We start from the raw sequence: 18,047 nt of genomic DNA, 5'->3' as shown, positions 1-18,047 counted from the left end.
CAGGGCACTTGTGTGGCTCAGCTGGTTAACCATCCAGCTCTTAATTTCGGCTCAAGTCATGATCTCAGGGTTATAAGATTAAGGTACCCCCTACCCCGAATCTAGCAAGCCAGCCTCAGACTCCCACTGGACAGGGGATTGACATTTTCTCCCTCACCCTCTGCCCCTCCCCCTGCCCCCCACTCATACTCACTCTCTCTCTCTGTCTCTCCCCCTCTCTCTTCCTCTCCCTAAAATACATAAATAAATCTTTTTTTTTTAAAAAAAAGGAAAACACTGTCATTCTTTTTTTTTTAAGATTTTATTTGTTTATTTGAGAGCGAGAAGGAGAATATCAAGCAGACTCCCCCACTGAGTGCAGAGCACGAAGCAATGTGGGGCTTGATCTCAAGACCCAGAGATCATGACTTGAGCTGAAACCAAGAGCTGGATGCCTAACCTACAGAGCCACCCAAGTGGCTCTGAGCAAGAACGTCATGGTAAAACCAATATTTTGGAAAGATGAATCTAATTTGGGTAAGATGAGTCTAATGTTTCTACATACCAAGACCAGAGAATAAAAAGACAAAGCAAGAAATTTAGTTACACAGCTTTGGCCCAATTGCAGGCACTCACTACCAAAGGGCTGGGCAAATGTGGAAACTGAGAAATGAGGAGGAAGGGGCTGAATCAAGAAAAATGATAGGCAGAAATTAACAGACTGCATACAGAGATGAAGAAGACAGTATAAACCAAAAACACCTTAGGCATAGAAGGTCAGCAAAATAGTGTTACATTAGGAGAAACAATAAGGCTGTCAGAATATAAAGTAAGCTTTATGTGGGAAAGTCACTTGTTTAAATTTTGGATATGCTGAATTCAAGATGAAAAAGGACCCCTTAACAGAGATATTTTAAATATGATTTGGAAATAAGAGCCTGGAGCACAGCAAAGTTGTGATGTTGAGCACTAGAGTCTGGTTTTATTTCTCTTTTAAGAGGCCAGTAAATAATTACCCAAAAAAAGTCAGACAAAAGGGACAGAAGATTTTTTTTATTTAGCGATAATGGTGGTAGATACAAATGGGTTACTTTCTGCTATACGGAACATTACTGAAACTGTACTATGCTTTTCCTCATGGCTTCATGACATAATTAAGGCCAATGCCATGGCTTCGATAGCTGCTTAACACCACATGGAACAAATGATATATCTCTGATCTTACTTGACAAATTATAAAAATACACACTCTATTGATTATGGGGTGGAGACCAGAGAGAAGGAAATGGAAATAAGAAAATTGAATAGGTCTAGGTGACTCCATTATAACCACTGGAAGAATAACTGAGTAAGACATAATTTCATGACTGATGATCAGTGGCACCATTCTTATATAAAATCAAAACATAAATATTCACTTTTATAGGAGAATGCTTTAGTCTGACAACTCTCTGATATGTACTCTAAATAAACAAAAGGTTATTACAAAGAAAGAAAAAGAAGATCAATAATAATAACTAAATACATACAGATATACATACTGATATACACACTTACGTACCTAATGTTAAAGGGAATTTTAAAGTTCTTGCTATAGGTCCAGTTATCCAAGGAGATCCATCTGTAGTTAAGATCATTAAATCTGTAGTAAGGATCCTGTTGATAAAAATTATGGTAGATGATTATGTAAAAATAATAAATTAAATAAACATGAAATAAATTATTAACAATAGCTATTTGTCACCTAAAAATTAATGAATTCTTGGCCTAGGAGTATAAGCATTTCACATGCTGAAACATCTCATCCCCAAGGCTAAAGCTCCATTCATTTAATTTCCAACAAAATTAACATAGCATTAACATAACTAAAAAATACTAAAAAATGTTTTTTAAAAATGTCCAACAAAATACCTCAATGAAAGAGCTTTGAAATAGAAATAATATAGTTTCATTATCAATAAGAACATGTATGGAGATGAAGATTACCTGTCCTTGCTAAAACCAAACACAGAACTTCCAAGGTATTGGCAGAAAATAAGTCAAAACTTCTGGCATGTGGCCCTCGGGGAATTTTAAGATTTTTTATTTTTATTTTTTATTTGACAGAGAGAAAGAACATGATAAAGCACAAGCAGGGGGGAGTGGCAGGGGGAGAGGGAGAAGCAGACTCCCCACTGAGCAGGGAGCCCAATGTGGGGCTCGATCCCAGGGTCCTGGGATCACAGCTTGAGCCAACGAGCAGATGCTTAGCCACCTGAGCCACCCAGGCGCCCTGGCTCTCAGTCTCTTACACCCCTTTTATTCTCACCGTGCTTATTGTGCCACTGTAACCAGCTGGCCTCCAGGGGGGAATGGTTCTCCTCTACTACCCAAACATCAGCAGAACTCCCACTTCTTGGATTCACTTAGCATTTCCAAAGTCATTTTTCACTAAGCTTTATTAAAGCACAAAAAAACGATCTCTACACAGCCAGCACAGACAAACTTCAGGTTGCTTATATTATCTTAGACCAGGTCAGCAAACTACAACCCACAGGGCATGCAGCTCACTGCCCATTCTGTGTGGCCAGTGAGCTAAGAATGGGCATGTGTCAATAAATAAAGTTCTATTGGAGTATAAACATGCTCATTCCTTTACAACTCATAAAGGGAAGTTTTCATGCTACAATAGCAGAATTAAGTGGGTATGCCAGAAGCCATATGGCCCATGATGCCTAAAATCGTGTCCAGTCCTTTACTGAAAATGGTTGCCAATCTCTACCCTAGGTGACAGGCCTGCTGAGTGTCCACAGATACTGTTCTCACTGAGTGTCCAGTCCCAGGCCCTCCCTTTCATAATATTTAGAGATCTTTCTTCTCCTACCCATTTTCCACTGTTTACCTTTCAAATGAGGATGTAGAAAAAAAGTGGTAAGTGAAGCTTTTTGGCCCATCTTTCTGTGAACATCATCACAGCTTCAAGAGGGAAACAGTGCAGCCCCCTCCATCTGGGACAAGACCAAGGATGATTTCCTCAGGGATTGCATCTCCAGATGGAAAAGGAAAAGCCAACTTTGTCTAACATCTAACAGATGGCCAAGTTAGGTTGACAATGGCCAGTTGGGCACTTGCTCTTAGTTCAAGTCAATAAGAGGCACTACAACGTGGCTGGGCGTATGTCAAGATGTAAAGAATGGTATCTGTCAGAAATTGTTCCTGACTGGAAGAAATATTTTATTTTATTTCATTTTTAAGACTTTATTTATTTTTAAGTAATCTCTATATCCAGTGTGGGGCTCAAACTCACAACTCCAAGATCAACAGTCTCATGCTCTACCAACTGAACCACCCAGGCACCTCCAGAAGAAATATTTTAATAAACTACTGGGGAAGGGTGTAGTTGATGATGAGATTTAACAACAACCAATAATCACCAAACTGACTTTTAAGGACTGATCAACAGTGAGGTTGTATTCTGCTAAGTGGGGTGTGCCAGGCCCAGCCAACCTGTTTCCTTTTCTACTCTTCCCACACACATAGGACTCAGCCCCCCCCGCCCAATGAATAAGCATGGAATAAATATTTAAGGATACAGGTTTAAAGAAGTACCTAATTATTAGCCTGTTCACGTATCTTCACCCAGCCTTATTTACAACTCTACACTGTGGACTTAGTCCAGAACAGTTAAAAATATCATGAGAAGAAGGTGTGAAGGCGAAAGCAGTTGCAACACGTCATCCTGCTAAGCCGTGGGGCTGGCTGATGATGTGGTTCGTGGGGAGCGAGTCCCCTTGAAGGAAGCTAGCTGCATGTTGAGTTCGAGAGGCCAAGCTTCTCAGATATATTTTTTCTAGACAAATAGAACTTAGAGATTAAAATTTTTCTTTTAGTTGAAAGAAGCGAATCTGAAAGGCTACATACCATATGATTCCAACTGCAGGACGTTCTGGAGAAGGCAAAACATGGTGACAGTAAAAAGATCAGGGCTTGCCAGGACACATGGTGGCTCAGCTGGTTGAGCATCTGACTTCTGGTTTCAGTTCAGGTCATGATCTCAGGGTTACGAGATTGAGCCCCACATTAGGCTCCACACTCAGTGGGGAGTCTGCTTGAGATTCTCTCTTTCCCTCTCCTCTGCCCCCCATACACACACACTCTCTCTCTAATAAATAAATAAATATTTTTTAAAATCAGTGGTTGCCAGAGATTAAGGGACAGAAGGGTGAATAGGCAAAGCACAAAAGATTTTGAAGTCCATGAAACTCCTCTAAATAATACTATAATGGTGAATACATATCAGAATAAATTTGTCAAAACCCACAGAGTATACAACACCAAGAGTGAACTCTAATGTAAATTATATACTTTGGGTGATAATGATGTGTCAGTGTAGGTTCACTGATGATAACAAATGTACCACTCTGGTGGGCGGATGTTGGTAATGGGGAGAGGCTGTACATTTCTGTGTCGGGGGGTGTATATGGGAACATTTTCATTAAATTTTGTTGTGGGGGATCCCTGGGTGGCGCAGCGGTTTAGCGCCTGCCTTTGGCCCAGGGCACGATCCTGGAGACCCGGGATCGAATCCCACGTCAGGCTCCTGATGCATGGAGCCTGCTTCTCCCTCTGCCTGTATCTCTGCCTCTCTCTCTCTGTGTGTGACTATCATAAATAAATGAATAAATAAATTAAGAAAAAAAAAAAAGAATAGGGCATACTGTTCCTTCTGATTGGAATGCCCTTCTGCTTTAAAAAAAATAAAATAAAATAAAAAATAAAAATAAAAAAATAAAAATAAAAATAAAAAAAATAAAATAAATAAAAAATTAAATTTTGTTGTGAACCTAAAATTGCTCCAAAAGATAAAGTCTACTCACAACTTTCCTCTAAGGGAAAATATCTTACCTTCCCTAAAATAAAGATTACAGAAGCTTAGACTACATTTATAATAACTATTCCAAATGATAAGCAACCAACTTAATTTGATTCCAGACTGGTCCTGACCCCCTTAGATCATATTAAAATTCTGAGTCCTATCTAAAGCCAACAGCCCAGTCTCTCTGCTCCTTGACGATAGCTATTCTTCCAGTCTTTGTGCTGAATTTGTAGTACTCAAATTCACTGTCACAGCTTCTGAAGAAGAGAAGCTTTTCGTGCGAGGGCTCAAATGTAACCCCAATAAGCAGGCTCTGGGAGACCACTTCAGCAGCTTTGGGCCCACTTCTGAGGTGGTTCCTGTCAAGGACTCATGAGACTCAGCAATCCTGGGGTTTTAATTTCTTCACCTTCACCAAACCAGACAGAGCATGTATCAGATGCCGTGAGAGCCATGAATGGAGAGTCTCTGGATGGTCACCGATCCACATGGATCACTCTGGTAAGTCGGCTCAGGGAACTAGAGGGCATGCCTTTGGGGCAAGGTTGCAGCTACTCTAGAGGTGGTGGGGAACAGGACTATGGGAGTGGCAGATATGACAGTCTACCTGGAGGATACAGATATGGAAGGCCAAAGTGGTTATGACCACTACTCCAGAGGAAATTACAGAGACAATTATGACAACTGAGATGGGGCATGTGTACCTAATGTAGATACACAGGAATAAAACTTCTGACCCAGGATCATTCTTCCAAATGGCTGTACTTATAAAAATTTTTAGAGCTGCAGTGAAACATCTGTTTTAGTGCATCAACTTCTATTTTTGAAATTGGCTCCCAAGGTAGCTTGTTAAAGACATTTTAGAAAGCTCCATGTGGTTTTTAAATTTTTTCTCCCATTTAAAGACAAATTCTGGAGACACCTGGGTGGCTCAGTGGTTGAGCATCTGCCTTCAGCTCAGGGTGTGATCTGGTGTCCTCCCCTGCAGGGAGCCTGCTTCTCCCTCTGCCTATCTCTCTGCCTTTCTCTGTGTGCTACTCATGAATAAATTAATAAAATTAAAAAGAAATAAAGACAAATTTTGGGACATCTGTAGAATCTGGTATTTTTCCTTTTATCACTTTTTTAGTTTAGGCTCTAAGGATTACTTGTGCTGGCAAAAAAAAAAAAAGTTTGGCCAGAGTGCTTTACAAAAAAAAAAAAAAAAAAGGTAATAATGCGCATTTAGGGACATTTTAGAAGCCTGTACACAATGTTTATCATGAGTGGAAAGCAATTTCCAAATGCAACTATAAGGAATCAAGAACATGGTTAGAGATGTTTTTTAATTCAAGGTCACCATGTGTATTACATAGAAGTATCTTTAAAATATTTGTGAATGTCACTTTTTTAATACCAGGAAAAATATTCCGTTGTGTCTCATTTAGCAGTTAGGGCATCCTTCATAGCACTGATTAAAAAGTTGAAAACTGGGCAGCCCAGGGGGCTCGGCAGTTTAGCGCAGCCTTTGGCCCAGGTGTGATCCTTGAGACCTGGGATTGAGTCCCACGTTGGGCTCCCTGCTTGGAGCCTGCTTCTCCCTCTGCCTGTGTCTGTGCCTCTCTGTGTCTCTCATAAATAAATAAATAAAATCTTAAAAAAAAAAGTTGAAAACTCAAAACAAACAAAAAATAAGTAAAATAAAGCTAACAGCAGTTCAGTGTTACACCTGATGACTAAGAAAAAACCATGTAAGTACCTGAGTTGTTAAGCAAACCCATGAACCCTAAAAAACAATAGAAGTACCATTTGTTGTCCAAGGTAAGTACTCACATACTTTTGTCTTCGTAACAAACATATGCAGTAAATAACCATTCACAGAGGAAGAAACTAAAGTTCCAAAAGATTCCACTCTTGAGGTTCCACGACTAATCTAGAAACTAAATCAACTCAATCTAACACCAAGGTCTGCATTCTTTCAACTATACTACAGTGCCTCATGCCACATACACTTACACTTCTATACCAGATGATCACCCAACCACTGGGACAGGTATTATCATTCTCATTTAGTAACAAAGAGTCCAAGGCTCAAAGTCAAATGAAGTGGTGGAGTACGACCCAGGACGTCTGGCTCCAGAGTCTATATGCTCAATCATTACCTAACACTGCCATTAATGTCACAAATGCCACCAACAGTTACAATGTCAGTGCTATCTACCAAGCAGGAACCAAGAGATAAACATGCTATATAAAGCCTGTGCTAGTAATTTATAATTGGCATTTACCATGCTTGCTGTATATCAACCAACTATGTGGCATCACACCATACAAAGGACATTATCAGTCACATTTTCTCTGTAAACTTCTGAATTTAATCTATTATAACTGCTTATAAATACATAAATTCCTAACCAGGTGTACCTTTTCCACTCCCCAATTCCGCTTCAATCCAATGCCTGATTCTATCCCAGGCATAATGACTTCAAATGGAGTTACAAAGAAAAAGAAGTCTTTGCAACTGTTTCATACACTGATATTTTCTTGGACACTTTGGCAAAAAAAGTTTAAGAAAACATTTATTCAAAAACAATACATTAAGATACACAGATATTTAGCAAAATCATAGTTTGTAGAAAGGTAATCAAGAAAACGTTAATTCAGGATAGTGGTTACCTTAGTGGGAGGCAGGTGATGGGAATGGGAGAGCCAAGGTAATTCCAATACTGTTGGCAATGTGCAGGCTCATAAACTGGATGGTTAAGGGCATGGGTATTCATTTAATTATTAGACTTTAAAAGTCATAAACACACATGTACATATAACTTTCCATGTATCGAATACTATATAATAAAAAGAAAAAGAAGAAAAAAATGCTCATAGGAAGCTAAGCTATTCTAACCTACATAGGGTATTTATGTGTTCCATTCCGAAGAAGCTGTATTCTCCAAACCTCAGTTTATCCATCTCCAAAATGAATTTCAGCTATGATTCTTACTTCAGAAGGTGCATAGGCATAAGAGATCCCAAGTTCATGAGTCAAGACATTTTGGTTGGCCTTAACATCGTTTGTTTTTTTTTTTTAAGATTTTATTTATTTATTCATGACAGAGAGAAAGAGAGGCAGAGACACAGGCAGAGGGAGAAGCAGGCTTCATGTAGGGAGCCTGACATGGGACTCGATGCCAGGTCTCCAGGATCATGCCCTACACCAAAGGCGGTGCTAAACCACTGAGCCACAGGGCTGCCCCTTAACATCGTTTTTGCCTAAAATCCTTAAACTAGCAAATACTGCTTCATGTGTACCACAGCTTTAGGCAAAAAGAGATTGCAAGTTAAGGAAACTCCTTGTTTTCTAACCAAAGAGAATTTAAAGGGTAATTTAAAAGGAGAAACAAGATGCTTTTCTTAGCCCACTCCACAGTGCCAGGCTAAAACTCATGAAAGATTAGCATAAATGCCCAGAGAGAGATTCTTGACTGACATGAAGGGTGAAAGGAGCCAGAGATCACACTTGCTCAGGGATCGAAGTTGGGCCAGTTGAACAGATCAACAGTCATAGTTCCTGCCTCTGAGATGAAGCTGGGAGTTGGGGGGTGGGGTGGAGCTGACAGGTAAGAACAGCAGTGGGGAGCAACCTTGTTTGCATGAGTTCAAGTCCTAGCTTGGCCCAAATACCTGTGGGATCTTGTGAAGCTCATATAGCACCTCTATATTTCTGTTTTCTCAGTTCTAGAACAGGGTAATACTAATACCTCCTAGAATCAGTAGGAAAATTGCAAGAGGTAAAATGTGGAAAGTGCTTAGAACCATTCATTGCATATAGCAAGCATTCAACAAATGATAGCTATTGTTACTGTTATAGGTACTGGGCTGAAATAACTTCTAGGATATATGTCAAGTTAAAGAAAAAAGTCAGTACCAAACAATATACATAGAATGCAATCATTTGTGAAGAGAAATATAGAAAAATCCATATGTATATAGACATATATCACAAGATACATGAGTATACACAAGAATCTGGTTAACAGTGGTTGTTTCTGTGGAAGGGAACTAGAAAACTAGGAGAGAAGGATGGAAGGATACTTACTTTCATTATGTATCCCATCTTTAAATATTTGTATCGTTACTGTTAACGCTCAGTAGTACAGTTAACAATATGGTGCTCCTAAACCCCATGCAGTTAAAAATCTGCTTATTAACCTTTGACTCCTTAAAATTATAAATTTAAGGCTATTATTAGCCTATTATTGACCAGAAACCTTGCCAATAACATAAACAGTAAACATATTTTATGTTATATGTATTATATACTGTATTACTAGTATATACTGTATTATATACTGTATTCTAGCTTACAATAAAGTAAGCTAGAAAAAAAATGTTAAGAAAATCTTAAGGAGGGACACCTGGGTGGCTCGGTGGTTGAGCTCCTGCCTTTGGCCCAGGGTGTAATCCTGGAGTCCTGGGATTGAGTCCCACATCGGGCTCCCTGCATGGACCCAGCTTCTCCCTCTGCCTGTGTCTCTGCCTCTCTCTCTCTCTGTGTCTCTCATGAATAAATTAATAAAATCTTTAAAAAAAAAAGAAAATCATAAGGAAGAGTAAACACATTTACAGTATTTTGCCATGTTTACTGAAAAAAAATCCATGTGTAAGTGGACCTGCACAGTTCAAACCCATGTTCAAGGATCAATTATATATCCCTTATCGTTTTGTAAAAGTCATTAAAATTAGTTGACCTCTTTTTAAAAAAGAAAACAATAAGCTAGGTTGATAGCAGTATAAATGACAGGGCAGGAATGGTTATAAGATGTCGTAGGCTGGACCTACAAGATCCAAGAAGTAGCAATATATGTGAGAAGAAACAAAAATGGCATCAAAATTCCAGGCCTATTCTCTGAGAAAATATTGGTGCTTTTATTAGAAGTAGGTAAAAGAAGAGAAACTAAGGATTGGGAGAACTGAGAGAAGAAGCATTTGGATATACTGACTTTCAATACTCCATGAAGACATTCAGGTAGAAGAGTGGAGCAAAATTTCCAGCCACAAATCAGGAGAGGACAGAACCAGAGATTAAGGCACCAGAGCAGTTCTGGCACAGAATGATGACCAAAACTCAGAGACTTCCAAAAGACAGAACAGAGAAGGGACATGTGGATTGACCCTCAGCAATTGCTAGCTAGCATTTATCAAGAACTTTTAGCAATGGGATACTTTTGGTGGCATTTTTTAAAATAATTTTTTAAGATTTTATTTATTCATTCATGACAGAGAGAGAGAGAGGCAGAGACACAGGCAGAGGGAAAAGCAGGCTCCATGCAGGGAGCCCGACGTGGGACTCGATCCCAGGTCTCCAGGATCACACCCCAGGCCAAAGGCAGCACTAAACCGCTGAGCCACTCAGGCTGCCCTGGTGGTATATTTTGAACAGTATATTGTGCTTGTCACTGTTTTCATTGGATATCTTCAAGTTAAAACAGCAATTGTTCTCTTGCTTAGTATTTATTCTTGCCAACAGGCAGTATGGGATGTCAAAAGAAGAAGTGGCTTGAATCCCTGCCCCACCATTTAACAGACGCATGATCTTTTAGTCCATAACTTCTCTGAGCCTCAGTCAATGTAAGTAATGATACCTTCTCCACAGGATTGTGGTGGGAATTATATGAACAGGTACAACTAAAAGGGTCAAGGAGAGTGCACATGGAAGACATTAAATAATCATTATAGGAAGATGAATTTCATAGTGTAGGTTGACTATACACACTTAATATGTGATAAAGACCAGCCAGCCCTTACCTAAAGATCCAACTCTCAGATGTTCCTTTCATTCCCAGCGTTGGGCCATGAAAAGCAAATCCTCCTATGTCCTAAACACACCCCACAAGGCATCAAACAAAGAAGCCTATGTGAGGTTTAAGAATCAGGATTTTCTAAAGCTATCTTAAAAAAGAAGAAGAAGAAGGCTTAAAAACTTTGTAGTTCTCTCTTCCCCAAAACCAAATGACTATTTCTGCTCAAATTTAAACTTCAAATAGAGTCCTTCTCTCCTTAATGTCACAGATCACTTAAGCAAACTTTTAGAAAACATACAAATCTTTAAATGACTCCTTTTCTAAAAGCTTTCGAGATCATATCACATCATAAAATGATTGAATAAAATCAAATATTCCATTTTTAAGTCTTTTGTAGAAGGTGAGTACAGAATCCAGAAAAAGTACCTTCTATTTAAGAATAAGTTTATACTTGGTCATCATGAGACTTCCTCCTCTGAAACAGAACAAAAATATTCAAATGTATGATAATGGTATTATATTTAGAATCCATAGTGAAATGTTTGAGGATGAAATGATGTGATGTCTAGGATTGGTTCAAAATAAGGGGTGGTATAGTGAATGGAGGACTAAACAAAATGAACTGTGTTGAAGCCAGGATGATGGGTAAATAGAAGTTCATTTTGCTACTCATTTTTGTATTTGTTTGAAATCCACATAACAAAAACTTTTAAAAGTATATTTACATGACAATTGCCTCCTGGCTACTTCAAGAGTACAAACATACATTTATCCACACTGATGCACGTATTTTTTTTTTAAGATTTTATTTATTTATTCATGAGAGACACACAGAGAACGGCAGAGACACAGGCAGAGGGAGAAGCAGGCTCCATGCAAGGAGCGCGACATGGGACTTGATCCCGAGTCTCCAGGATCACGACCTGGGTGGAAGGTGGCACTAAACTGCTAAGCCACCCGGGCTGCCCCTCCCACCATATATTTTAAATGAAGTACTTACAAAACCATTTCAGGAATTGACTTCATTTTTATACTGTTGTATTTGTATATACTTAGAAAAATCTGGAAAGATGCACATAAATTTTACAGTGGTAACTTCTACTTTGTAGTATGCTTTTTATTGTTTTTTTCCTTGTTCTTTATATTTTATATTTTTGTGCATCAATTTTTTTTGTTCAATCAGCATTAAACATTTATAATTCTTAAAAAATAATTTTAAGAGAGGGAGTAATAAAACTATCAGTATGTGAGAATTTCATACATAAAAAAGTAATTTTATATCAGTTGACAAAAGAAAAATTGTGAAATTATGGGATATAAAAAACTAACCATTTGAAAAACTCAAGTGGATCAATATTTTAAATATATAAAGGAATTATAATGAACTACAAAAAGGAAATACATATAAATATTTATTTAATTGGGAGAGAGGGAATTATTTTCAAAGTATAATATCAAAGACAGAAGAAATCATAAAATGAAAAAAACAAGATCTCAATAATAGAACTTTAAGACATCTACATGAAAAAACATATCGTTAACATATGAGACATTTAAATATATATATAACAAAGAGGTCTAACAAATCTGTATGATAAAAGATGAACAGCCAATGGAAAAATAAAGAAGATGAGTAAGCAACCCCAATTCATCAATAAACATGAAAAAGGTATTCAACTTCACTATAAATTACTTATGGTTTTGCTTTTTAAAATAATGTCCTAGGGGATCCCTGGGTGGTGCAACAGTTTGGCGCCTGCCTTTGGCCCAGGGCGCAATCCTGGAGACCCGGGATCGAATCCCATATGGGGCTCCCGGTGCATGGAGCCTGCTTCTCTCTGCCTATGTCTCTGCCTCTCTCTCTCTCTCTGTGACTATCATAAATAAATTAATTAATTAAAAAAAAAGGAAACCAAGTTGGATTCCTAAAAAAAAAAAAAAAAAAGATAAAAAATAAAATAATGTCCTAATAGAGTGCCTGGGTGACTCAGTCAGTTGAGTGTCCCACTCTTGATTCTGGCTCAGAACATGATCTCAGGGTCAAGGGACTGAGACATGGCCCACACTCCCTCTAAGCTCTCTGCTTAGAGGGGAGTCTGCTTGAGATTCTCTCTCTCTCTCCCACTGCCCTTTGCCCCTGCTCACATGTGCCTGCATGCTTTCTAAAATAAATAAATAAATCTTTTAAAAAATAAATTAATTAAATAATGTCCAAGTCTAGCACCTAAAATGAACACTGATAAAATGATAATGGGAATCTAAAACTGTTTCAATTTTTATTGAGAAAAGCTTGGAAGTACATATTAAAAGACTAAAAAAGTGTATACCCTTTGAATCAGCAATTGCTTTTCTAAGAATTGTCTAAGAAAATAAGGATATACACTAACATTTAGTTAAAAGGATCATCAAAGAATAGAAAACAATTGAGTCAGATAACTATCCAATAGTATGTCGTTGATCATAAATGATAGCAAATATATACAATGAAATAAAAAAGAACCATTAAAAATGGTTATATATGTGTATATATATGTATATATTATACATGTGTATAACTATCAAAAAGAGCCTACGTAAAAAATTGTTACACTTATATATTTAAATAATTATCAGAAATGTGTATAAATGGATCTAGTACATTTTTAAATTTTAGTGGTAGTTATCTCGGAAAGCCAGGTTTCCAAGTGTTCTTCTTACCTATATTTTCTAATTTAGGCACACTGAGAATATCTTTTATTAAAAAAAAAAAAAAAAAAAGCTTTTCAAACTTGCACCACTGAGGAATTGCACAGGAAAGCTGAGAACATTCCTAACAAGAGTCCCCTTATCTAAGCACTTAGTATATCATATGGTGACTAGTTAGGTTTTCTGCCTCACAAGAATGTGACCTCCCACAAAACAAGAGTTGAGTCTTACTCATTTCCTTTTTACTATATAATGCATACTTAAGTGTGTGTATAATAGTAGGCTGAATGAATGATAACCTTTTTTAAAAAAAAATTTATTTATTCATGAGAGACATAGAGAGAGAGGCAGAGACACAGGCAGAGGGAGAAGCAGGCTCTTTGCAGGAACCCAATATGCAGGATCCCAGAACCCAGGATCACGACCTGAGCTGAAGGCAGCCGCCCAACCACTGAGCAACCCAGGCGTCCCTGAATGATAACCTTTAGCAGGCAGCCCAAAAGACTCTCCAAGACACCTAAAATTTATATTCTGTATAGGAAACACAGCCTCAGGGACCCCTGGGTGCCTCAGCGGTTTGGCACCTGCCTTTGGCCAGGGGTGTGATCCTGGAGACCCAGGATCGAGTCCTGCGTCCGGCTCCCAGCGTGGAGCCTGCTTCTCCTTCTGCCTGTGTCTCTGCCTCTCTCTCTCTCTCTCTCTCTGCATCTCTCATGAATAAATAAATAAAATCTTTTTAAAAATAAAAATAAAATAAAATAAAATGTGTTCTCATAAGATTTCTCACCATTTCACCACTACCACCTTGGTCCAAGCAGGAAGTCATCTCTTGCTCATTTAAGGGCAATAGTCCTCTAGCTAGTGTCCATGCTCCTATTCTGTTGCATTGTAGTCTTCACACAGCCAAATGACCTCCCAACAGGCAGATCCATTCATGCAACTCTATGCTCAAAACTCCCAATAGCTTCCCCATTACATGTAGAGAATAAAATCCAAGGTGTTTCCCTCGGCTTACAAACCCTGCATGATCTGCCCTAGATGCTTTCTTTGAACATATTCCTTTCCCTGCTGGCTCACAGGTCTCCAGCCACACCGGCCAACTTACATTCCTAGAACTTGTCAAGCATGTTCCCACCTCAAGGACTCTCCCTTCTCCACTCTTGGTTTTTTGTTGTTGTTGTTGTTGTTGTTGTTGTTTTGCTTTTTGCTCTCTTTGCTGGAAATCCACTTCTTCTTAATTGACCTTATCAAAAAGATCTCTGCTTAAAACTCACTTTATCAAAATGGCTATCTTTAGCCACTTTCTTCTAATAGCAATCCTTCCCAACCAGCCCTTCTACTCTCCCTTCCTTGAATTGGCTTTATTTCTTTTCAGCACACCACTTGCCAGTATTATTATCTATTAATTTGTTGATTGTCTATCTCCTCCACCAGAATGTCTATTGGGACAAAGAGTCTGTTTTGTTCACTACTCAATTTCAAGCACTTTGAATAGGGCCTGCTATTTATTCAGAAGTACCAAATAAATACTTAGAATTAGGTGAATAAATAAGTAAATAACTTTGGCAAGATATGTTTCAAGTTCTCATACACAGTACTGGGGCCAGTGTCTGCTCTAAACTGTAGAATATTTCCTGAGGGAGGCCAACACCAAAAAGGGATGTTGTAATAAAGTAGGTGGAATAACGGTAGCATATCACTCAGTAATAATTCTGATGTTGCTGATGATTAGGCTTGGAGTTCCCCAATCCCCAAAAGCCTCCCTGACCTCTCACCCACTACCATTTAAAACCCACTTCCACCTTACTGAACTTTACGTTTTTCTGAGAATTTCTGAACATATTTAACAAAACATTGTAAATTATTTCCATGAGGAAAAGTCAGTTATTTCATACTCTGAGCAACCTCCTTTTCATAAGCTAATAATAAAACACTGTTGCTTTTTTCTTTTTAAAGATTTTATTTATTTATTTATTTATTTATTTATTTGACCCAGAGAGAGACAGAGAGAGCACAAGCAGGGAGAGTGGCAGGCAGAGGGGGAGGAGCAGGGAGCCCGACAGGGAGCTCTATCTCAAGACCCCAAGACCATGACCTGAGCAGAAGGCCGATGCTTAACTAACTGAGCCACTCAGGTGCCCTCCAAACACTGTTTCTTAATATGTAGCCTTGTAACATGGAATAACCATTTGATTTGCTAAAGTCACTGATTATCTCACAGCCCTTAATTTTTCAGTAAAATGAGGCAAGGAGAGACTCTGCAAAATAAACACAGGCATTCTCAAAGCTATGTGAGGGAAGCCTCAAGGTACCCAGGTCAGCTGTGGCCTATGTCACAAGTAGTTTGTTAAGTAAAAGTAGGCAAAATACTTAAATTGGAGAATTAGTTATTTTTAAAACTGAACTAGACAATGGTCAGTGTCATTTACAGCATTCACTTCCTTTCTGATAGTATTTCTCGAAAAAAGCTAATGTGAAACAATCAGAAGTTTTGCCAAACCCTAGTTGATGATCCCGTCATTTAAGTAAACTGTGAAAGAAACTCCTCAGAGTCGAGCACAGGAATCTCATAATCTTTCAAAACACCAGTAAGGGTAGGACAGATGAAAACCCAGAGACTATGGAATGGAGTCAGGCCAGCCTGGGCTAGAATTCCACCTCTGCCACTGAGTGGTTGGGTGATCTTGGGTAAATTCTGTAACTACTCTGGGCTCCATAACCCCATGTCATCCATAAAATGCAGATAAGATCTACTCTTGAAGGGTTGTTATGGGGGCTGGGACAATGTATCAAGGATATCCTGTCCCAGGCAAGAACGATTAAAAAATGGGAAAGCCACATGCAGCTGATGTAACCACAGAAACCGTGGAAGGTGGAAAAGTCTGTTTGCAAACCTGTGCACACAGGCAGTCAAATCGGCAACAGTCCTCCACAAGGAGTCTATAAATTGGAGCATCTGTTAAGACATGCACGCGCGCGCACACACACACACACACACACACACACACGGACCACGTGCCTCGAGAGGAACCGTCATCTTTCTTCACATCCCAATCAGCCTGAAACATTACTTCGCCGTTACACCAGCACCACTACTCCTAACCGTACACCTGCACGTCTCACTGTCCTCGCCGCCCGTGCTGCATCAATCCCAAACCTGAGTCCCGGAGGGTCTGCACGCGAAAGAGAAGAGCAGACATTCCGGACTACAGCTGACACTTAGCAAAGCCTCAGGCTCCGTCACTAACAGTCCTTGCAGACTCTCCTCGGTGGAGAGCTACGGCAATAGGAAAACCGCAAGTAGAAGCACCGCGCGCCGCTACGAAGTTCCGCTTTCCAGGACTGCTCAAGTCCCAGCCTGCGTGCCCCCCCCCGCCCCGCCCAGGCGCGGACCCCGGGGTGCTCTCCGCCCACTGCAGCTACGCGGCCTCGGCACGGCCCCGGGCCAGACCGCAGGACGCCAGCGGAGGGTCCGGGCCAAACCCAGGAGCCCGGCCTCCGGCTCCAGGGCGGCCAGGCCGTCCGCGGGGCGGTCACCGCCAGGGGCGCGCGGGGCCGAGTTCGGGCGGGGCGGCCGCGCACTGTACCTGGATGAAGCCCCGCCGGCGCAGGGCGCTGTGCACGCACCCGGGGACCTCCCCCGGCAGCTCCAGCGAGCCGTTCCCGCTGCGGATCCTCCAGCCTCCCCGCAAGCTGAGGCTGCGCGACAAGGCGGGGGAGCCCGCGCCGCACAGCGGCAGCAGGAGCAGCAGCCCCAAGCGCATCGCGACGGCGGCCGCGGCGGCCTGCGCGCGGGGAAGGGGCGGCGGCTCCGGGGCTCCCCGCGCGGGCCCCGCCCCCAGGTCAGCTGAGCGGCGGGGCCCCGCCCCGGCCCCCGCGGGGAGCCCGGAGCTGCAGGGGGTGGGCCGAGCGTGGTGCTGCCTGGGCCCGGGCGCCTGCAGTCCCCGCGCTTCTCCGCGCGTCTTCGTGCTTCCCCGGTGCCTGAACGGGGCGGGGGCCGAGCACTGTGCGCGGTAGTTGGGACTCAGATCCCTGGGCACAAAGTGGCGCTCAGAGCCTGGGGAGGCTCAAGGACAGACAGGATGATGGCACGCAGCAAGAGCCAGGCTCCTCACTGCTTCGAGGAACCGAAACACCGAGCGGCTCGCCATCTCCCTTCCCCCGGGTGTCCGCAGACCCTCCTCCGCCTGCGGGGACTGCGGACGCGCGGGGCGGCGCTAACGCTCCCCTCCCAGCTCCACAGGTTGGTGTCCGAGAGTACCCCTCCCTCCCTTCGAGGACTAAGCAGCGACTACAGTTACCGGATTCGTAGGGTCATTGTGAGGGCTGAAAAACCCCGTGTAGGGCGTGCAACCTAGGGCCTGGCCCAGGGAAAAACAGCACGTTAGTTAATGTTAGTGGACGCTGTTTTTTTTTGTTTTGTTTTTTTTTTATTTATTTATGATAGTCACAGAGAGATAGAGAGAGGCAGAGACACAGGCAGAGGGAGAAGCAGGCTCCATGCACCGGGAGCCCGACGTGGGATTCGATCCCGGGTCTCCAGGATCGCGCCCTGGGCCAAAGGCAGGCGCCAAACCGCTGCGCCACCCAGGGATCCCAGTGGACGCTGTTTAACACTGTTTTAAAAAGCCTTACGGAGGAGGCTTCTGGAGGTTCCAGAGCGTTGCACTAAATGCGCAGGCAAATTTAAAATCCTCTGTTGGTCACTGACTGTGAGACTCGAGCTGGAAAGTTTCCTGAACTCGAAAATG

General features: G+C 41.2%; 1 protein-coding gene across 1 annotated transcript in view; it reads right to left on the bottom strand.

Annotated features, from left to right (window-relative positions):
* MANBA (mannosidase beta) overlaps positions 1 to 17,140 on the bottom strand; it is a 115,166-nt gene extending 98,026 nt beyond the window's left edge. Inside the window, exons 1-2 of the mRNA XM_025983820.2 lie at positions 16,884 to 17,140; positions 1,541 to 1,635 (exon numbers count right to left, since the gene is read on the bottom strand). Coding sequence (XP_025839605.2) covers positions 1,541 to 1,635; positions 16,884 to 17,060 — 272 coding nt within the window. The 5' untranslated portion in view covers positions 17,061 to 17,140. The remainder of the gene's footprint in view (positions 1 to 1,540; positions 1,636 to 16,883) is intronic.
* Positions 17,141 to 18,047: the final 907 nt, after the last annotated feature.

This window comes from Vulpes vulpes, chromosome 4, assembly GCF_048418805.1.
Source record: "Vulpes vulpes isolate BD-2025 chromosome 4, VulVul3, whole genome shotgun sequence".
Classification (NCBI taxonomy): Eukaryota; Metazoa; Chordata; class Mammalia; order Carnivora; family Canidae; genus Vulpes; species Vulpes vulpes.
The sequence above is the reverse complement of the archived record's forward strand: the minus strand, read 5'-3'. Positions and strand labels throughout refer to the sequence as shown.